The following is a 23,584-nucleotide window of genomic DNA, read 5'->3' as shown; positions in this document are numbered from 1 at the left end:
TGTGTGTCCTGTGTTACCTTTCCTTTATGGCAGTTTCTAAGCAATGGATTGGGAACAATAGGATTATTGAGTCTGTAGTATACAAATGGAGTCTGTAGAAGATAAATGTTTTAATGTCACATGCTTTTTAGTTATTTTGAGTCTTTGATTTTGCAATACTTTTCTCCTTTATTTTACTATTTCTAATTGAGATCTTTATTCCACAGTCATAATACCAAGACAACCACCTGGTTGGATCCTCGTCTCTGCAAGAAAGCCAAAGCCCCTGAAGACTGTGAAGATGGAGGTAGAGATTCAGAAGCCTTTCATATAAGGCGTATTCTCTTAATCCTTCCTTACTCTTCCTGCTTAGATAATAAGTTTTCCAAAACCTCAGCAAATACTAATATTCATAAGCACACAAGCAGTGGATTATAATAATTAGCTGATAGTAGTAATTATGTTGTTAGTTATAATTTTATAAGAAATTTTCACCTCCTCTAAAAAGAGAAAAATGTCACTGCTGATTTTTAAATGTATGTCCTAAAGCTGAACTTTTAAAATTATATTCAGTAAATTAGGTAGAGCTTCATTATGTCTGATGCCGAGCATAGGCCACCAGATTTGAAGACTCACTCCAAAGCTACAGTCAGACAGTGTAGGACTTACGTAAGGACAAATAGATTAATGAAACAAAATAGAGGGTAGTTTGATACAAAATAGTAATAGTTTGATATACATCTAGTCACATGATTTACAATTAATTTGCCAAGAATCAAGTCACTAAGGAGAAAGCATCTTCAACAAATGGGGCAGGAACAAGTTGACATTCTGTGCATAAGGCCCAGTTTCCATTGCTAGTACTACAAAGCAAACAAAAAACAGAAAGAACATACTGGAAAAGCAAACCTCACCCATACCTCATTTCCTACACAAAAATTAATTTCAGATAAATCAAAAACCTAATCATAAAGTTAAACCATAAAACTTTTAGAAGAAAATACAGGTGAACATTCATAAAATGGGGACTGGTAGTTTCTATACAAGCTATAAAAAGTAAAACTAGAAGAAAAATTGATGTTTTGTGCTTAATTTTAAAATTTTAGGTATTCTTTAAAAGACATCACTAAGAAGATTAATAAGCCAAGCCTGGTTATCACAGTCCTATAATTGTAGCCATGTATGAAGCTGGGGCAGGAGGATTGCAGTTTAAGACCAACCTGAGTCCAGGCAGTGTGCTCCACGCCCTTAATCCCAGCACTTGGGAAGCAGAGACAGGTGGATCTCTGTGAGTTTGAGGCCAGCCTGGTCTACAGGGCAAGTTCCAGGACAGGCTTCAAAGCTACAGAGAAACTTAGTCTCGAAAAACTAAAAAATAGATAGATAGATAGATAGATAGATAGATAGATAGATAGATAATAGATGATAGATAGATAGATAGATAGATAGATAGATAGATAGATAGATAGATAGATAGATAGATAGATAGGTAAGTAAGTAAGTAAACAAGTAAATAAAATAAATACCAACCTAGGCAACTTAGTGAGACCCTGTCTAACAATTTGAAAATGTATTTAGAGGGGCTAGAGTTCTAGGTCAGTAGTAGAGTACTTGTGGAACCCTGGTAAAGGGAGATAAGAAGATTAATAGACCAAGTCCCAGATTTTGCAGTGTCTAACAGAGGAACTATGGTAAGGATCTATAAATAACTGTTTGAGGATTTAAAAATAAACTTTGTGTGTATGGGTGTTTTGCTTGCATGTGTCTTGTGTTCCACCTGCATTCATTGCCTACAGAGGCCAGTAGAGAGCAGCAGATATCCCTGGAACTAGAGTTGTGAGCCACCATGTGGGTCCTGGGAGCTGAATTAGGGCCCTCTGCAAAAGCAACAAGTGCTCTCAGTAGCTGAGCCACAGCTCCATCCTCTATAAAAAAAATGATTTATAACTCAATGAGAAGTCAAAACAACCCAATTGAAGAAAATGAACACCGTATTTAAATAAATAAACATTTTACCAAAGAAGGTACACAAATAGCCAAAATGTACATGAAAAAGTTGCTGAAAACCATTTATTAGAGTGGTTTGCTATTTTAACCCACTGCAATGACTACAGGAATAAAAAAGATAACAGAGAAACAGAAGCTCTTCCGTATTGATGCACAGAATGTGAAATGGTACAGCCACTTTGAAAACCATTTTGTCAGTTTCTTAAAAGTTAAATATAAATTTGTCCACCGTATGATTTAGCAATTCCATTTCTGTGTATATACCCAAGAAGAATAAAAAGTGTGTGTGTGTATGTGTGTACACAAAGATTTATAGGCAAATATTTATAGTAAACACTATTAATAAATACATCCAAAATGGAAACAACCATTTACATAATATGTAAAATGTAATATAACCCTACAATTGACCAATGCTCAGCAATAAAAATAAATATTATATATTTATATATAAACTGCAATTATATTGTCCAAAATTAAAAAAAGATGACACAAAAGACCAGATTGCACTATTCTCTATATAAGAGAGTAATGAAATCTAGGAAACAGAAAAGTTTAGGGGTTACCTTGGGAAGAGGATGGGAATAGAGTTTACTTGTGAATTTCTTAAGAGTGATAGAAATATGTGGATTGAGTTAGTGACTATAAAAAATAGGTAAGTTACTAAAAAAATCATTGCAATACAGCTCTAATTGACATCTGCTTTCAAAGGAAAAATTATTTTTCTCTAGTGGAGTCTAACTTGGCATATTAAGGGTAGGTCCTATGCCCAGCAGTAGATGGCCAACACAGAACATACTCAATGGTATTTGTGTAGGTATTTTGTCTTATATTGCTTGTTTGGGCATTTTTTTTTTTTTGGTCATGTTGGTCTTTTGCTTATGTATTATGGTTTCTGATTTTATGTTTTTATAATTCTTTTTGAGTATTAGTGTCTTTGGTTTTTGTGTTTCTTGTAGTTTTTTCCCTTTTATTGAAAATTTAATTTTTTCACACAATATACTCTGATTACAGTTTCTCCTCCCTTTATTCCTCCCCACATCCCCTCCCTACATCCCCTCCCATCCAGATCCATGCCCTTTCTGTTTCTCATTAGAGAACAAACAGGCTTCTAAAGGTTAATAACAAAATAAATTAAAACATCATAAGATATAATAAAAGAAAGTAAAACTAACACATCCTAATTGGGCAAAACAAACAACCAGAAGGAAAGGAGCCTGAGAGAAGACACAAACAGAACCACTGGTTTGTACACCCAAGAACCCCATAAAAACACTCAATTGGAAACTGTAATATATATGCAAAGGACCTATAAGGTAAAAGTGAAGAAAAAATACAAATAGACTAAAAATAAAAAATAATAGAAAATTAACAATAACCAAAATAAAGAAATGAGTAAAAGGAAAAGCCCTGACACATTATAAGACAAGGAAGCTCCAAAAAGATTCTGTTGAGTTCATTCTCTGGTGGCCATCTGCTGCTGGGCATACAGCCTACCCTTGACAATAGTTTGTTTCTCTAGTGAGATTCCCCTGGAAGAAAATAATTTTTCATTTACAAGTGGTTACTAATTGGAGATTGCTTTTGGGTTAGGGATGGGCCATGTGTCCACTTCTCCTTTCAGATCTGGGACCCAATCTGGTGCAGACCCATGCAGGGCCTGTGCCTGCTGCTTCAGTCTGTGTGAGTTCATATGTGTGCTGATCATGTTGATGTAGATAACACTCCATTGTGCGGGGTACCACATTTTCTTTATCCATTCTTCTGCTGAGGGACATCTAGGTTGCTTCCCATTTCTGGCTATTCTGAATAGAGCATCAATGAATATGGTTGGGCAAGTGTTCTTGTGGTAGGAGAAAGTAACCTTTGGGCATATGCCAAGAATGGTGTAACTAGATCTTAAGGTAGATTGATTCCCATCTTCCTGAGGAACTGATTTCCATAGTGGCCATATAAATTTGCACTCCCACTAGCAATGGATGAGTATTCCCCTTGTTCCACATCCTCACCAGCATGAGCTGTCACTTGTTTTATTGACCTTAGCCATTCGAAGGGTGTAAGATGAATTCTCAGAGTAGTTTTGATTTGTATTTTCCTATTACTAAGGATATTGACCATGCCTTTAAGTGTTTTTCAACAATTTGAGTTTCCTCTTTTGAGAATTCTCTGTTTAGATCTATACCCCATTTTTAAAATTGGGTTATTGGTTTCATGAAATCTAGAGGTTTTTTGTTTTTGAAGTTCTTTATATATTTTAGATATTAGCCCTCTATTGGATGGGTAGTTGGTAAAAATTTTTTCCCATTCTGTAGGCTGCCACTTAGTCCAAATGATAGTGTTCTTTGCTATACAGAAGCTTCTCAGTTTCATTAGGTCTCATTTAATAATTGTTGACTTTAGTCCTGTGCTCATGATGTTCTGTTCAGAAAGTCTTTTCCTGTGCCAATGAATTTAAGGCTACTCACTCTTTCTGTTCTCTGAGGTTCAGTGTGTCTGGCTCTATGCTAAGGTCTATGATCTATTTGGAGTTGAGTTTTATGCAGGGTGATAAATATGGATCTATTTGGATTCTTCTACATGTGGCCATCCAGTTTGACCAGCACCATTTGTGAAAAATATTATTTTTTCACAGTGTGTATTTCTGGCTTCTTTATAAAAAAAAAAAATCAGGTGTCCATAGGTGTGTGAATTTATGGCTGGGTCTTCAATTTGATTCCAGTGATCAACATGTCTGTTTCTGTGCCCACAGCATGCTGTTTTTATTATTATAGCTTTGTATACATCTTGAAATTGGGGACTGTACCTCCAGTAGTTCTTTTATTATTCAGGATTGTTTTAGCTTTGTTGTTGTTGTTTTGGTCTTTTGTTTTGTTTGTGTGTTTCCATATTAAGCTGACGATTGTCCTTTCAAGGTCTGTGAAGAATCTTAATGGGAATTGGATTGAATCTGTAGATTGCTTTTGGTAAGATGGCCATTTTTACTATATTAATCCTTCTGATCCATGAGCGTGGGAGATCTGTCCTTCTGATATTTTCTTCAGTGTCTTAAAGCTTTTATCATACAAGCTTTTACTTTGGTTACAGTTGCCCCACTATGTTTTATATTTTTTGAGGCCATCATGAAAGTTGTTTCCCTGATTTCTTCCTCACTCTGTCATTTGTCAGAGGGCTACTGATTTTTTTGAGTTAATTTTTTATCCAGCTACTTTGCCGAAAGTATTTATAAGCTGTAGGATTCTCAGTGGAATTTTTTTTTGGGGGGGGGGTGGTTCAAGACAGAGTTTCTCTGTGTAGCTTTGGAGCCTGTCCTGGAACTCACTCTGTAGACCAGGCCAGCCTCGAATTCACAGAGATCCGCTTGCCTCTGCCTCCCAAATGCTGGGATTAAAGGCATGCGCCACCATCGCCTGGCCCCTAATGGAATTTTTAGGGTCACCTATATATACTGTCATCATATGCAAATAATAAATAATAAATACTTTGACTTCTTTTCTATTTTGTATCCCTTTGATCTCCTTTAGTGATGTCTGTCCTTGTTATTAAGGTGTTTCTTGGATGCAGCAGAAGGATGGATCCTGTTTTCAAATCTATTATTATTATGTGTCTTTTTATTTTTGACAACATTGATGTTGAAAGATATTAATGAACAATATTTGTATATTTCTGTTATGTTGTTGTGTGTGTTGTTTCTCTTCTTTTGATTTGCTGGTCTGGGACTAATTTATTTCTTGTATTTTCTTTGGTGTGTTTAACCTCTTTAGGTTGGAATTTTTCTTCTACCACCTTATATAAGGCTGGATTTGTAGATAAATACTGATAATTTGTTTTTTCATGGAATGTCTTTATTTTCTTCTTGTATTGTGATTGAAAGTTTTGCTGGGTATAGTAGTCTGGCTTAGCATCTCTCATCTCTTATAGTCTGTAGAACATCTGTCCAGGCCCTTCTGGCTTTTAGAGTCTTGATTGAGAAGTCAGGTATTAATCTAGTCAGTCTGCCTTTATATGTTACACACTTTTTCCCTTGCAGTTTTTAATATTCTTTGTTCTGTACATTTAGTGTTTTTATTGTTATGTGTAGAAGGGAATTTCTTTCCTGGCCTAGTGTATTTGGTGTTCTATATGCTTCTTCTACCTTGATAGACATTTCCTTCGTTAGGTTAGGGAAATTTACTTTTATGCTTTTGTTGAAAATATTTTCTGTGCCTTTAACCTGGCTTTCTTCTCATTCTTCTATTTCTATTATTCTTAGATTTGCTCTTTTCATAGTGTCCCAGATTTCCTGGATGTTTTGTGCCAGGAGTTTTTTAGATTTAACATTTTCTTTGACTGAGGTATTCATTTCTTCTTTTGTGTCTTTAATGCCTAAGATTCTCTCTCCCATCTCTTGTGTTCTGTTGGTGAAGCTTGCCTCTGAAATTCCTGTTCGAGTTCCTGTTCGAGTTCCTGAATTTTTCATTCCAGATTTCCCTCAGTTTGGGTTTTCTTTATTGACTGTTTCCACTTTCAAGTCTTGAACTCTTAATTATTTCCTTCTAATGTTTGTGTTTTCATAGGTTTCAGTAAGGGATTTATTTCCTCTCTAAGGTCCTCTATCATATTTATAAAGGCTATTTTACGGTCTTTGTCTTGTGTTTCAGCTACGTTACAATGCGTGGGGCTTACTGTGGTAGAGTTGCTGGGCTCTAGTGGAGCCATATTGCCCTGGCTGTTATTATGTTTTACACTGGTGTCTGGGCACCCAGGTTTGGGAAGATTATGATTCTAGGTGCTGATAATCTCATCTCTGTTGATTGGGTGTTTTGTTCCTTGGCTCTTAGGAAAATATGATGGCTGTGCGTTGCTTGGTAGGGAATTTTTTGGCATCCTCATAGGTGTGGCCACTGGGGGTTCTGGATATGACGTTCCTGATACTGAGGAATGGGGAGAGTCTGTGGGGCAGGGGTGGGAGGTGAGGGAGCCCACACTTGCCTGCACCTCCAGCTCCAGGGAATCCAGCACCCTCTTCTGGATTCTGTAGGTACCAGCTTACACACACACATACACATAGATTTAAAAACTTAATTAAAAAGAAAGAAAACAAGGGGAGAAGGCTGAGTATGGTGGCACATGCCTATGATTCCAGTGGTAGAGGACAAAGGAGAAGGCAGGTGACAGGTGAGAGGAAAGGAAATAATTCTCTGTTCTCACCTGACATGCGAGTTCCAAGAATCAAACTTGGGTGGTCAGGCTTGGAGGCTGCACCCTTGCCCAGCCCCTGTATTTTCTTTATAAAAAGAAAGTAAGTCCTTTGTGATGGTGAAGTTAGCCATTGTATAGGCAAACTGCAATATGTAATACTTTAAAAACTGACTTTTCAGGTTGTGCATATTTATTAGTCTTTGTCTTTTGTTGTTGTTGTTGTTGATTTGTTCTCTTTCCTACTCCCTAATCCACTTTCTGCTCAATTCTCTGCATTTTCTCTTTTCTTTAGTGGGAGATATTTGTTCCTCTCATTCTATTGACTGACTGTAGCTGACCCACTTAATCTCTAGTATTTTGTCCTTCATTCTGAGCTAATTTCTGTGTTACTTATTGCTTTTGAGCCTCTTTTAGTTGTCTCATTGACATGTCAGATGCACATATTTAAAAGTAAATTTGACATCTTTGGTCTATTTATTTCATAGACTTCATTTCCTTGAGCATTAGACCAAGGTTAGTAGCTCTTGCCTCTTTTTGCTCTCTAGAAAGCTCTCAGTTCCTGGAGGTTGGTTGTTTTTGTATTTGCTTTGTTACTATTTTTTTTTAATATTGTCATTGTATTAGTCAAAATTACCAACATATAAAAAAAACTGAAAGCATTTTACTGTTAACACATATATGTGTGCCATTGAGGTATTACGAATAATGTGTTGTTTTGTAGCTAGACTGTCTCAAACCTCTGTAGTCATCCTGCTACTCCCCATACTCTAGGATTAAAGGTCTGGAACTTTTGTTTTATATTCTTCTCTATTCTACTCCTCTGATACATCCTTAACACCAGTAGTCTCCAAGATGTTGGTATTAAAACTATCTAATGGTATACTAGAAGAAAACATTGGAATTTATTGTCATAACATTGTTGAAAATAAAAATATTTATATAAAATAAACTTTATTATTTTATGTACTATTTTGGTAATGGCACTCTTACTCATTCCGTATATCAGAATTGCCACATACATTATCCAGAAGATGTTGACTGTGAACCCCTCCATGATACTAAAGTTTTGCAGTTTACTTGAGCCCATTTGTACTTATGATATGTAGCTTTAAAAGTAACACACACAAAGTGAAATGCTGCTTTAAGAGATTTAAACAAAAATACTGTTGATTGAAGATAATACAAACATAATGCCCAAGCCAATAATAAAATAAATAGAAGTTGAGCTAGCATTCTCAGATACCTCATATGAGGCGTTTTCAGGAGCACTAAGGTGCTGACAATTATGAATGTCTCATTTTAAATTTTTTACATATCTTATTAATAATATCACTGTGTATATATGTATACAGCTGTAGTTTATATGCACATACACATGTGTATATAAAATATAGAGGACTTTTATTTTAGCAATTGAACCATGTTGTTCAAACTGTTTTCATGGCAAATCTGATGTACTTTTGTCTTATTTGTCATATGTCCATTTCTTTTGCCAGGAACCAGCAAAAGTTCCTGACTCATACCTATTATTCTAAGCACAATTCTAAAGGGTTTCTTTGGGGACCCCTTTGTGTTCTTTTATCTTTGAATTAGATGCTGTCTTCTCTGTACTTTAGTGGTAGAATAAGACTTGTCTCTAGTCATATGCTGTGCTGTGTTGTATTATAACTAGATACCAGCCCTCAAGAGCAAGGGTGTTGCCTTAGTTACCTGTGTATCCCTTCATCAGAGACTTAAATGTTTGGAAGAAAAGAAAGAGGGAGTGTGTCTTAGTTAGCTTTTTATTGCTGTGAAGAGACTCCGTGACCACGGCAACTCTTATAAAGGGAAACATTTAATTTAGAGGGCTTGCTTACAGTTTCAGAGATTCAGTCCATTATCATCATGGGGAGGAGCATGGTGGCAAGGAGGCAGACATGGCTCGAGCTGAGAGTCCTTACATCTTAATAGACAGGCTACAGGAAGTCAACTGACACAATGGATGGTATTCTGAGCATAGGGAACCTCAAAGCCCTCCCCAACGGTGACACACTTCCTCCAACAAGGCCATACCCCCTCTTAACAAAGCCACACCTCCTAATAGTGCCACTCCCTATGAGATTATAGGGGCCACTACATTCAAACTACCACAGAGGGGGAAAGTTCCCAGGCTAGAGGAGGCAGGGAAGGGAGAAAAGCTGTGATGTCTTTCAGATTAATTTGATGACCCTTGAGGACAGTATTTTTCTAATTCTGTAATGTTCTGTGGAAGGTGATAAATAATTGTCTTCATTCACTAGTTTTGAGTCACAATAAAACTAAGATACAAGCTACAGGCATGAAGTCAGATGTGGGCTAACCAGTGAGTGTGTACTCTGCATCTATATGGATGCTCTCTACTTTACCTCTGTAGGAACCAGCATTAAGCACCTGTACTCTTTTTTCCCATGAGGCAGACATGGTAGAGGAAAGACTAGAATGTTCCTCAGCAGGCAGGTAGTAGCTGAAACTGGAGTTCTAGAGTCTCAAGTATACTGAATGTATTCTGTAAAGTTCACTACTCAGGTAAGCTACTGTTTTCTTTGTGGAAGGAACTGAGGAGCTCAAAGAAACTGGGAATGTTTCTCTTATTCTTCTCCCTGGACTTGAGGAATTTGGACTATTTCTTTTATCACAATATAATTATTAATAATGTCCCCTTTGATTCTCAAAAGTAGACAATATGGATCACCCAAATGGCTCACCAGATAAAGATGGCTTGCTGCCAAACCTGACCACCACCTTCATTCCCAACCCACATGGTGAAAGGGGAGAACGAACTGCTGAAAGTTGTTCTCTAACCCCCACACGTGCATCGTGGTGGTGTTCACACCTACATACACACAGACAAACCAAGACCGTTCACATGGTGTGTGTTCACACCGAGATACACACAAACAAACCAAGACCGTTCACATGGTTCCTGTGCATTGACTGGAAGAATAGTTAAACACCTTCAGCACTGGGTTACACCTAGATATACATCCTAATGTTGCCTGTATAGAGAGGCCCTGATTGTGACCCTCAGCCTCTGTGTTATGCTCAGCAACTTTTACCACTTTCTCTGTGCACTTTATCTCCTTTCACAGGAAAGAACAGCTCTGCAGTTAACTATTTTCTCTATAGACTATATCTGACGCTCACTGGTATTCTTCATCATGCTTTATACTGAGTAGATGTTGGAAGAAACAATATTTGGAATGTAGGACTGTATAGTGTAAGATACTGTTTGCCATCCACTGATCATTTAAGATTTTCTAGGAAAACTTCACCAGTTGTAAAACTTGTCCTTTCTTTCCCAGTCTTCTGAGATTTGAACCCAGTTCTGTCTCCACACTATCTGATGATTTAACTGATGAACATACTTATCTTCCATTCAAATAAAATAATTAGTGTTTTGGCTTAAGTAATTATCTTAAAAATACAACATCATGATTCTTTTCTACTCTCAACCCACCCATTTATTATATGATGAAAGAACGATTAAGATTACATTTTTACCAAAGGCATCTTATAAATATATTGGATATTGAATTCATTTTGGAGCTTAGAGGATGATAATAGAAAGTTACCAGTTGAATAGACCTCCACTATGAGAAAGCAGTTGTAACTCATACATTTAAATAAGAAAAACTTCATTTTGAAAAAGAGAAAGGATGTATTCATGGGCATTAAAACCATCCAGCTGCTTAATATGCCAAAAATAGTTTTGCTCTTTTGAGTCAATTGTTTAGGGGAAAATGCATCCATTTCTAACAGAGGAAAAAATAGTGAGGTTAGTTAGGTCTTTCCTATTCTCCAAATAAAGGTATTTCTCTTGGCTTTGACCCTACATCCTTTACACAGTTCTTACAATATCTTTTTCATAAGTTTTTTTTTTTAAGGTTATCTCTTGTTAAGGACTCTACCTCTATTTTATAATTATAGTGATTGTAATAGTCTTGCATGTAGCTCCCACCTCAACCCCCAACTTTTCACTAAACTGCTTTTCTCAAGCCTTCCCAACCCCCATACAGGGTTTCTCTGTGTGTAGCCCTGGCTGTCCTAGAACTTGTTCTGTAGACCAGGCTGTCCTCAAACTCAGAGATCCACCTGCCTCTGCCTCCCAGGTACTGGAGTTAAAGGTGTGTGCCACCACCACCTGGCTCTTTTTTACTTTATTTTATTTTTGTTGTTGTTTTGTTTTTTTAGGCAAGGTCTCACTATGTAGCCCTGGTTAGCCTGGAACTAACTCTCTGTGTAGACCAGGCTGGCTTCAAGCTAACAAAGATAAACTTAACATCTCTCTTCTGAGTGCTTTGATTAGTGGCATGTGCCACCATGCCCAGCTCTTCTTTTTTTTTTTTTTTTTTTTTTTTTTTTAAAGATTTATTTATTATGTATACAGAAGAGGGTGCCAGATCTCATTACAGATGGTTGTGAGCCACCATGTAGGTGCTGGGAATTGAACTCAGGACCTCTGGAAGAGCAGTCAGTGCTCTTAACCACTGAGCCATCTCTCCAGCCCAGAACTGCTCTTCTTAACATTACCAATAACCTGATTGTCTAGCTTGATAGATTCTTGGTGGCTCTTCCTCCCAGCTCTACACAGCTTTGTCAGTGTTGGTCACGACTCCTTCTGTCTTTGACTCCTTCCCGGAGACTGGAGTTATCCTTCCACTTTCTACTACAGCAGTATTCCTAAGCCTTGTTTGTTTTCACCTTTCTCTGTTCACAGTTGAAGTAATCTTAGCCACGGCCAAGGCTGTCCCCGTGCTGTCTGCCAAGTGTTTATTTTCCTATATTTATCTGTCGAATCTAGCTAGGTTCGTATTGCCTGGAGCTTCATAGATACCCATCAGGATGTTTTCAGACCTTCTTGCCGTTAACAAATGATCATCTTCTCTGTTGTTTGAGTTAAAAACTCGTTATTCTAAACCTTTCCCTCACTGTTGTTGTTGTAGTTGTAGTTAAGTACTAAGTTCTAGCATTGCAGCTTTTAAAAACTTAACCATTTCTTAAATGTCTACTTGTGCTAGACATAGCATTGACATTTTTAATGCTTATTCTGTCTCCTAAGTTCCTCCAAATCTTTTTATATTTTTAGTTCCTGCAACTATTCTTTCATATTAGTTATTAATAAGTACTTGATAATGTGTTAATAGTAGTTAATCTTTGTTACATGAGATTATCAAAAACTGGCTAGATTTGACTTTAGCACTTCTGTAAGCATGTTTCCAGAAAGGTTTAACTGGGAGGGAAGATAACCCAGAGTATGAATAGCATCATCCATTGGGTAGAAATTCCAGACTGAGTAACAGGAGAAAGTGAGCTGAGCTCCTTTCCTGACCATGGAAGCGACGAGACCAACTGCTTCACGTTCCTGCTGCAGTGCCTTCCATGGTGGCCTGGACACTTAAGTTGTGAGTCACAACTAATTCTTCCTTCCGTAAGTTGCTTTGTTAGGCATTTTGTCACAGCAACAAGTCAAGTAACTGTACGTCTATCATTTTTATGTCAAGAGAACTAGAAAGTGAGGAATCCCCTTGGCCTCCTCTCCCATTCTTTTCTTCTCTCAGTCTCTGTAGTAATCATCGATCCTGTCACTCTTACTTCCTTTTCTTTGTTACATGTCCATTCTCCTCACTCCTACTACCAATGCCTTACCTCCAGCCTTCATAATTTATTCCCCAGTCTATTAATGTCTACTGTTATGTCACTCCATTTTGTTTCTTCCTGTTACTGATGGCCTGTAATCTTTCACAAATATAAATTTAATCATGTCACAGTCCTGCTTAATCATTCTTATTATCGTCAAAATAAGATCATGAGCCTGGGGTGATGACCGAGTGAGTAGGAATGCTTACTGTGCAATCTGTGCAGTAAAGAGGACCTGAGTGTGAATTTCAAACATCCATATAAGACAGGCACAGTCATGTGTCCCTGTCACCCAGTTGTGTAGGTCAGAGACAGGTGGATTCCTGTGTGCTCACTGGCCAGCCAGTCTACTTGAAATGGTGAGCTTCATGTTCAGTGAGAGACCTTGTCTCAAAAACTAAGATAGAAGGCCCATGAGATGCTTTAGCAGGTAAAGGCCACCAAGGCCAACCACCTGAGTTCAATCCCTGCATCCCACATGGATAAAACCAGTTCCTGCAAGTTGTTCTTTGATCATCACACATATTCCTTGGCATGTGTGCACATGGTGTGCGCGTGCGCACACACACACACAAATACATACATACATACACACACACACACACACACACACACACACACAAATAAATGCAATTAAAAAATAAGGTGGAGGGCTCTAGAGGAAGACACCTAGTGTCCTCCTTTGCCCTCCATGCTCATATGTACCATGCACATACATCACATGTATCACACACAAAAGAAAAGATCAAATTCCTTAATATGGCTCTCTGGGGTTGTTGTAATTGGCACTTATTTATAAGACTCATCTGTCTTTGCATACAACCTTTTCTCTGTTCTGCCAAATTATCTGTGGTCACTAAAAAGGCAAGGCATTTTTTAGTCTGCATTTTATTTTATTTAGCAAAGGTAAAAATGTACCATAAAGACACATCAGTTAGGTCTAAGTATAAGATACATCTTGTGTTTATTTCTTCTCCTTTGATATGCTTGTAATATTTTAAACATGAATATATTCTTTTATTACTATTTAAAACAATTTTTAAATGTAAAGATATTTTGATTATATTATTCCCTTCTCCCAAGTCCCAGATCCTCTCCTCCTCTGTACCCACCAAACTTTAAAGTTCTTTCCCACCAAACAAACAAAAACACTGTCTACTATATATTTATTGGTCAACTACTCCTGAACATGAGGCCTGCTCTGGAGTGGTTGATATACTCAGTGTCACTCCATTGGAGAGAGAAAACTGATTTTCCCTCCCTTAGCGGGTATAATAACAGTTCAGTTATTAACCTTTACCCTAGTGTATAGATTTTCATTCATTCATTTTTTTTAATTAACAAAATACAAAAAGATAAAACAAATATCACAATGTAGTTGGACAAGACAGACCAACAAAGGGAAAAGAGCCCAAGAAAAGGCGCAAGAATCAGAGACCCATTCATTTGCACACTCAGGAATCCCATAAAAGCTCTAAACTGGAAGCCATACTATATCTGCAGAGGACCTGGTGAGACCCACGCAGGCCCCATGCATGCTGCTACTTCAGTCTCTCTGAGTTCATGGACGCTTTGCTCATGTTGGTTTAGAGGGTCCTGTTTCCTTGACGTCCTTCATCCCCTTTGGCTCTTACACTCTATTGCCTCCTCTTCTCTTCTCTGAGCTCTGATGGAGAAATCCTACTTAGGGCTGACTATTCCAAGGTCTCTCACTCCCTGTGCAATGTCTGGCTGAGGGTCTCTGTATTTGTTCCCATCTGCTGCAGGCCAAAGCTTCTCTGAAGATGGACGAACAAGACATTGATCTATGAGTATAGTATAATATCTTTAGGAGACATTTTATCACTACATTTCTTTTTCATTTTTTAGACCAGTAGTCTTTCGTTTTACCTGGGTTTGCGGCTGACTTGGTGTTTATGTTTCTCTTTTGGTAGCATGCAGAGTACCTTCCTGGACCAGAGACTCTGGAATGTAGGGGTGAAGGCTCTCTGTAGGCACCAGTTCCATAGGTCCATGTTCAAGGAGTTGTGTAGGCGCTGTCTTCCGCAATGGCGCTGGCAAGGCATTCTTAACACCTCAGTGTTCTTTGAGTTGTCTAGAATTACTTCATTGTCTCTGATTTGTCTTGTAGACCACTGAAACATCTCTACACGGTAGCTTTTTCAATAGCTAGTCTCAGAGTTGATTGTATTCCTCTTCACGCCCTCCAAACCCTGTCTCTTCATCTTGTCATTTCTCTTCTGTTTTTCTGTCTAATTAAGAACTGCATTGTGTTCTTAATATTTTTAATCAAAAGGAGGCAGGGAGAAGAAAGAAAGGAAAGGAAAAGAGAAAGGGAAGTGTATATTGTTGCTAGGCATTTTAATGTTACCACCTTCATTTTAAAAGGGAAGTAACAAACCACTTCTTTACCTGTATTAATCTATTATACAGAGACTGTTAATGCTGTAAGTGGCAATGACTTAAAATTATAAGAAGTAACTCAGAAGACAGATTACCACGTTTGCTCTCCTAAGGAAGGCTAATTGCTACGTGCTAAATAGAGTCAACTTCCAAGTTCATGCTGCCATATATTTATGTTATCTTTTATCCTTCTTAAGTATTAATGCATACTTTGTAAAGAGTGTTATAATTTTTCTTCGCTCCTCTAGCCCTCTCCAAAGACAGAACATCAATTGAGCTACAGTTACAGAAGTTATCCTGACTTAGCAGTGCTTGCTGTCCATGCTGTCTCAAGACAGTGTCTAGTGAAGAAAAAAGCCTTGACTTGATAATATTATACTTCGGTGTTATTGTGTATTCTTACAAATATAATTGCACAGGATCAAAGGGAACCAAATTATATCTCATTACTTCATAATTTTTTTTTAAAGTTTTCACATTTCAGTTACTTGGTGGTTTTTTTTATTTTAAATTAGAGTCCTGTAGAGAAACAGTATCAATATATATTATAAGGGAGATTTGCTTGGATGGGTTTAACTCATAGGGGCCATGTAGTCTAGCAATGGCTGTCTACATGCTGGAGAAGCTGAGAATCTGGTAGCTACTTGTAATTCACAAAGCTGCATGTCTCAGCTGTCCCTGTGTTGTGCTGGAGGCCTAGAAGACCCATGGAGAACCACTGGTCTTCAGTCCATCTTGTGGAAGTCTAAGAAGCTGTCTTCCTCTCAGTAAAGGAGGACGGCAGTAGTGGAGATACACTCCCCAATCAGAAGGGAAGGCAGGCTGGGGAGGCACGAATTTTTTCCTTGGATCTCTTTGTATCACAGGAAAGTACCACCCAATGTGGGAAACAAGGGGACCTCTTCTCCCCTTAGTCTATCCTAGAATTGCCCTCACTGACCTAACCAAAGGCATGCTCTTAGTTGATTCCAGATCTTATCAGGTTGACAAGATTAACCAGTACACCCTAGTTTTCATTTTCTCTACCTCAAAAGTTCAACCATGTTCTTCAAAGGAAAACCATAAAAACTCATGAGACTTGGAAAACACTAACCAGTTATGTATGGATAACAAAAGAGGTTGAAGCTGTGAGTGCAGATCTGGGAGGAGTTAGGGGAGGGCTGAGGGTGAATGTGATCAAAATAATTCTGTGCATGTATGAAATTCTCAAAATGTTTTTAAAACTCAAAAGAGAAAAGAGATGGGGTAATTCAAGAGTTTTTCAAGAAGCTAATAACATGTTCTCTTTATTCTGAATTCAAAATAAAAATTTTGTTTGTTTTTATTTTTTGAGACAGGAGTTGTCTGTGTGGCCTTGGCTGCCCTAGAACTCATTCTGTAAACCAGGCTGACCTTGGATTAATAGAGATCTGCCTGCCTCTGCCTCCCAAGTTCTGGGATTATAGTAAAAGTAGTATATAGTTTGTCAATTTATTACAATGGTATTTTGTTTATGAAATTGACATGTTATAACTGAATATTAGTGGCATAAAATATTTTCATGTATTCTAAGCCTGTCTTCTATCCAGTGCATTTTGTTTATAGAGTATGCACTCCAAAGGAATTGAAAATAAAGAGACTCGGGAGACATGGCTCAGTGGTTTAAAACCCTGGGGGCTGAAGAGATGTTTCAGCGGTTAAGAACACTGATTGCTCTTCCAAAGGACCAGGATTCAATTCCCAGCAACCAGATAGCAGATCACACCTGTTTGTAATTCCAGTTCCAGGAGATCTGACACCCTCACACAAAAACATACATGCAGGCAAAACACTAACGCAAACAAAATAGACAGAGAGAGAGAGAGAGAGAGAAAGAGAGAGAGAGAGAGAGAAAGGAGAAAGAGCGCGAGCGCGCACGCACACTGGCTGCTCTTGCAGAGAAACTAAATTCAATTCCCAGCACCCATATGGTGACTCATATCAGTAACTCAACCTCTGGGGATCTGATACATTCTTCTGGCCTTCACAAGTACCAGGCATACATGCAGGCAAAACACCCATACACATAGTAGAATTTTTAAAAGGAAAATAAAGGGAACTAGATCTTGTCTGTGTGTGGTGTCACAAGCCTATAATCCCAGTACTCAGGAGGCAGAGCAGGTAGATATCTGGAATTCAAGGCCAGGCTGGTTACATATTGAGTCCTTGTCTCAAAAAGATGAAAAACAAAGTTTCTTCTTGTTCAGTTTCTATTTACAATTCGAAACACTACAACCACTAGCTAGGAACATCCCTGCCAGTTTAATCCATACATACCTATTAAAATGGTTCTTCAAGAACCTGAATGTTCAAGGAATACAAAATGGGAAAGAAGAGGATTTTGGCAGAGGCAGTTTATTTTGGAAAGGTCAGGTTTGGTTTGGTTTTGTTGTTGTTGTTTTTTCCAAATTATCAGAAATTTGAATGTGACTTCAGTTTTTCTCATATTTTCTTAACTAGTCTCTTGGAATTAATAATCCATGGCAATTCTATGTAAGATGTTTGTTGCCAAAGCAGATCACACAAAGATTACACAAGGCACTGGAAATTAAGTTGGCTCTTTGAGATGCTCTGCTGAAGTTAATATAAGGAAAAGGTGGTCCTTGCTTAGGTTTTAAACAGATCTGGATCACACACTTGAAATGGCAGAAATCCAAGGCTGGTTCTTCTTTGAGAAGTAGGTCAGAATATAATAAGTGATAATGCATAAAAGTAGAAAACATAATTAGCTGCTGCTGCTTGGATTGGACTTAGGGGAACATGTGTTTCACATCAGCCTTATCAGGCATCTTAAAAGAAACATAAGCAGTGATTTATTACAATAACTTGTGTTTTTATTTAGTCTGCGTTTGTATGTGTGTATATGCATAAGTGTGTTCACATAAGCGCAAATGCCCGAGGGGGCAGAAGCCTTGGGTTCTCTGGAGTTAGAGTTGCAGGCCGTGGTGTGCCTGATGTGGGTGCTGAGGATGGAACTCAGGTCCTCTACAAGAGCAGTATACTTAACCTCTCCCCCTTCTTTCCAGCTCCCTAAAAACTATTCATTTTATGTCTTGAATTCAGATAACATTTTTTGCTTTAATGTTAGGGTTTTTTTTTAATTTGGCTTTTTTTTGGGGGGGGGGGGCTTTTTGTTTGTTTGGTTGGTTTGTCTTTGTTTTTAGACAAGGTTCCACTAGATAGCCTCACCTGGCCTAGAACTCACTATGTGGACCAGGCTGGCCTCAAACTCACAGAAATCCACTTGACTCTGCCTCCTGAGTGCTGACATTAAAGGTGTGTGCCACTGCACCCAGCGAAGATCAGCTTTTGTTCTAGTGTCCTGATTACTTGCTGAGATACACTGGGCTAATGAAGAAGCCACTCAAACTTAAACCGTTTTGTTTTATGAGACGTAAACCCTCAGCTTTCTAACTCTCAAGCCTTAACTGAATAGGGTAAGTTCACTCAGTGATTAATTCTTTTCTTTATTTGCAGAGCTTCCTTATGGCTGGGAGAAAATAGAGGACCCTCAGTATGGAACATACTATGTTGAGTAAGTTTGTTATTTGGGTTAATAGTCCCCAACTGTTTTCTTTTTCTGTACAGCTCTAAGGAGTACTAACTGTGACACCTTATGTTTTGTGATCTGATTTGCTGGTTGTTTTAACTAGAGGAAGGAGCACTTTCTGCACTGACTTTGAACTTTGCAGAAGTTCGCTTTGGGTTTCTCAGTACAGAACATGAGAGGGGAGGCCAGAGTGGCGGCAAATGTCTATACTCCGGGTTCTCCAGAGGGTGAGGACAGAGATTACTTGAGTTCAGGGGTTTGAGATGAACCTAGCAATAAAGACCCATCTCCAAGGAAAGAAGAGAAAGGAAGGAGGAACAAGGAAGGGTTGGAAGGAGAAGATAGTAAAGGAAGCAGGAAGATTGTGTGAAGGACTAATGGCCGCAGAGGCTGTCCTTGCTGACTGCACTCTTTAAAGAGGAAGGCAGGTCATGGACACTGGGTGACTCAACTCCTGTGGTCTCCTCTGTCACTGCCATGTGTACTTCCAAAAGGCCTTACGGGCACTGTAATATAGTGATCCAAAATTTCGAAGTATATAATTAAAGGTGTGGTCTCTTTTGAAGAGGTCTGGAAAGGGTAGGATTCTTTCAAGGAGTGAAGTTGCTTCTAATGCAGCTGTGTTAGGATAGGAACTATATATAACAGATAGGAACACCACACGGTGGGTGTTGTTAGTGGTCACCTGCACCTCTGAACTTTCTTTCCCTGTATTGGATTGCTACACTGTTCAGACAGTAGAATTACCTTCTTTCTGGATGCTACAGATAGGATACTAACCGGAGGTGTTGATGCCAGGAGCATTTGTGTCAGAAACCTCAGTGTTACCTGGAAATTCAGAGGAGTGAGGGTCTTCTGTTTTCTCCCAGCCATAAGGAAGCTCTGTAAATAAAGAAAAGAATTGGTCAGTGAGTGAACTTGCCTTATTAAACTAATGCTTGAGAGTTAGAAAGCTGAAGACTCATTCTTCAGAGAACAAACAAGGTTTAAGTTTGAGTGACTTCTTCATTAGCCCAGTGTATCTCAGCAGATAATTAGGATACAAGAAGAAAAGCTGATGTGAGCTGCCTTATTTGCAAAAGCAAAATAATACTATTGTCAGGAAAAATATAGAAGTTAAAGAATTTTCTAATTTTGCTGGGGGGTGGCGAGCACCTTTAACCTCAGCACCCAGGACGCAGAGGCAGGTGGATCTCTGTGAATTTGAGGTCAACCTGGCCTACAAAGTGAGTTCTAAGACAGCCAGAGCTGTTACACAGAGAAACTCTGTCTCAAAACAAAAACAAAAGAATCTAATTTTATGATTAATTGTCAATACTAGTTGTTATAAATCAGTGCCATTTCCTGGTAATTATCCCTGAAGTAAATATCTTTGACTCCCACTGTGGTCTTTAATATATAGGTTGTTACTGCATTTCTTTAGTTAGAGAGATGTTTGAAGTCACTGCTGAAAAGCAAGTATGTATCCTAAGGAAACAACTCAGAGTCATCTGTAGCTGTATAACATGCCATTTCCAATGTTTTGCTTCCTTTGAAAAGGTTTACTAATTTTATTTAATATATTGCAGATAATGATGTAATGTGATATGCAAAGTAATCATCAGCTCTTTTGATATTTTTATTTTCTCTAGGGCATGAGTAGTTGCAGGAAGAAACTGTGTTTTTGTTGTTTTTCAAGTCAGAGGCAGATTTGAAAGCCACCTGAAGGGGTCTGTGGGATTTTTTCTGCCCCTTGTTCTTTAGCCTGTTGAATTAGGTTTGAATGAAAGATTATTTGCCAGTGACTCTGCTGAATATTTCTGAGGTAATGATTCTCATTGTTACCCACTCCAAGTGAATGTGAGTACATGATCAAGAGGTGAAAATCATTTGCCTGTTATCAAATCTTTAGCTGAGTTCCTTTGAAGCAAGGATACAATACTGAAGCAGCTTTAGGGCAAGTCCTCCAGTGGCCCACTCCAGGTTGTAGCAGAGGTTCCTGCAACACCTGAGTAAGAAATAACAGCAGCACTATGATTGTATTTGATCATTTCAGAACAAGCTCATTTACAGAAGATAATTTATTAAATTAAAAATAACAGGTTGTACCCAAGATGCACATTGCAGAATGTGGCTCGAGTCCCAGATTAACTGGGTCTGAGTTTCAGCTGTAGTAGTCTGCCGTGAATTTACTGGTAAAATGAAGAGATGTTACTGGAATGGCTACTCTTTGGCTCTCTTCCTTTGTCAGACCAGATGGCACCATGATTACTTTTGTCAGGAATCTTGCAGTAGTAACACTAACTGCAGTGGCAGTTTTCAGGGTTTTTTGTTGTTGTATTTGTCTTAAAAGATGAGATTCTGAAATAGATCTTTTTAAAAACAAAATTTTTCTAAAATTTAATTGCAGGCCTTCTGTAGAAATACTTAATTTTAAAAATGGGGGAAGGGACATGCACAGCATGCTAAAGAGGTTAGAGGACAGCTCTCAGGAGACCATTCTTTCTTTCCATGATGTCAGTCCTAGGGATCAATGGCAAGTATCTTTACCAACTGAGCCATCTCAGTAGCTAAGAAATAATTTCATATTAAGAATGTTGTCCTGGTTGTATTGCATTAAGAATTGTAATACACTTAGCCAACAATCAAAAGATGTATCTGGTTTCATATCTTATATTCTTCATGAATTTGTTATGATGCATTTTCAAATTTAGTTATTAAGAACAAAATTATAGTGCAGATGACATTGCAAATTATATGTTAGATGTTAAATCATGCTTATCTTGCCACCTTTCTGCTGATCTGTAATAGTCTCCTCTCATACTTAAGCAGTTCTTTGCTTGGAGAGTGTCCTTACTCCATGACTAGACAAATAAATCTATTCATCTTAATATGTGCTTGTAATAACAAAGGGAACAACCCTTCACCAGCTGCAGCACTCTGGAGAACAGGCCCTGCACCTCTCCTGGGCAGCACAGTTGGGTTGACCTGTAGATGGGGTAAGGGTGAGCCAGCCCTAAAGGCGTAAGAGGGGCGTAGCTAGTACCACTCCCTCACCTGCGGAGTGATGGTGGGAGCGAAGAGAAGATGTCCTCCCCTTGCTCACCAGCTGCAGCCCTCAGAAAGCAGGTCCTGGACTTTGCCTGGGCAGCACAGCAGAGCTGACCCTATTGGCAGGGGTAGGGGACAAGCCCCAAGAACATGAGGTGGGAGATCTGGCTGGGCCCCTCACCTGCCATCTGGTGGTGTGGGCAGGGGAGAGATGTCCCCCTCCACCTGTGGCAGGTGAGAGGCCCTGAGGTTATAAAAGTGGGAGAGCTGTCCTTGCCCTCACCAGCTGCAGCACTCAGGAGAGTGGCCCCTGCACCTCCCCTGGCAACACAGTAGAGCTGGCCCTGGTAGTCCAGGGGTGGGAGAGCCAACCCCAAGGACATGAAAACAAGAGAACTGCCCGCCCCTGGCTCATTGCTGCAAGGGGTGAACTAGCCAGGGCAATCCTGGAGAGCTCCCCCAGGTGGTGAGAACAGGAGAGAGCTGGCAGGCTGACCATCTCTGCGACTACCCAGGCCCAGAACCAGGGTTATGAGTTGGCCACCCCAATGTCCACCCATCTGTGATCTACATGAGCACATGAAGGGACTGGTCCTGCATACCCAAAGCTGTAGGATCTCTATGACCCAGGGCAAATATCCAAGTGGAGTCCCAGTGAGGGCTCAGCATTAATAGTGTAGCAGAAATCAGCCTCGAACCAGACCAATGACTCTGCAATGAACACTTGCAAGTACAGATATATGGACAAAGGGTGTACTGTGTGACTCACTGTGTCACACAGCTTGGTGGGGGTGTTGCAAGGGCAGAGGGAGGATATGAAGGAATGGGGAAATAAATGGTATCAAGATGCACGATGTGAAAGACACAAACAATAAATAAAAAGAAAGTTTTAAAAAAAGTGAATAGTATTTTCATTGATTTCTTTTTTGGAGGGTGGGATTTAATATAGTCTAATGTAGTAGATGCAGTTGATTACTCCACTAAATCTTATATTCTGTTACCTAAGAATTTTTAGAAAAAGATATTATTCATTTACATGTCTACTCTCTTCTTACACACATCACGAAGGATAGAAATATAAAGCCATTGTGGCAAAATGAGTCATTCTAGATGATGATATAAAAGGCAGCCAGAGTTCTTGTCTAAACAGGATTCTTTATAAGTACTAATCTTCAGGCTTTTTTTTTTTCTCTTAAGAATGCTAATATGTTCCTGTTCATATGTTGAAAGTTAAGATGCACTAGAGGTGAGCTGGAGAGATAGCTCATCATTTGAGAGCGTGTACTGCTTTTCCAGAGGACCCCAGTGGCTCACAACTGCCTGTAACTCTAGCTCCATGGGATCTAGTGCTCTCTTCTGGCCTCCAAGGGCACCAGCACACACATGGCACACACCAGACAAATAAAATAAAAACAAATATTTTTAAAAGACACTCTAGAAGCCCAAAGGACAAGCAAAGCTAACATCCTTTGCTATCATTGTTTCTTTTTGTCTTTTTCCTTACCTTCACCATTAATAGCACAGGCAACAAAGGAAATATTATTTGCTTCCCTGTTTACATAGATTGTATGATTAATTGACCTATATAAAGGTAGTCATAGACTGAAATTCTCATAGTTTGATGTTTAATTGTCAGTGTTTAGTAATTTCACTGCTTGTTGAAGCAGATTTTCAGTGGAAAACATATTTGGCTGAAATATCTTTACGCCGTGACATAATAGAATCTGATCACATGGCTTCTGAATTATATCTCATCATGGTTTC

At 38.7% G+C, this 23,584-nt stretch overlaps 1 protein-coding gene across 4 annotated transcripts in view; it reads left to right on the top strand.

The window, feature by feature from the left end:
* Positions 1-23,584, top strand: part of Magi3 (membrane associated guanylate kinase, WW and PDZ domain containing 3) — a 227,867-nt gene that overhangs the window by 153,341 nt on the left and 50,942 nt on the right. For all 4 annotated transcript variants that reach the window (XR_005091822.1, XM_028859344.2, XM_028859345.2 and 1 more), the window contains exons 6-7: positions 207-286; positions 18,718-18,775. Coding sequence is in view for 3 of the 4 variants with exons in the window: in XM_028859344.2 (XP_028715177.1) it covers positions 207-286; positions 18,718-18,775 (138 nt within the window). In the remaining variant the exon portion in view is untranslated. The remainder of the gene's footprint in view (positions 1-206; positions 287-18,717; positions 18,776-23,584) is intronic.

This window comes from Peromyscus leucopus, chromosome 6 (genome assembly GCF_004664715.2).
Source record: "Peromyscus leucopus breed LL Stock chromosome 6, UCI_PerLeu_2.1, whole genome shotgun sequence".
Taxonomy (NCBI): domain Eukaryota; kingdom Metazoa; phylum Chordata; class Mammalia; order Rodentia; family Cricetidae; genus Peromyscus; species Peromyscus leucopus.
The sequence above is the reverse complement of the archived record's forward strand: the minus strand, read 5'-3'. Positions and strand labels throughout refer to the sequence as shown.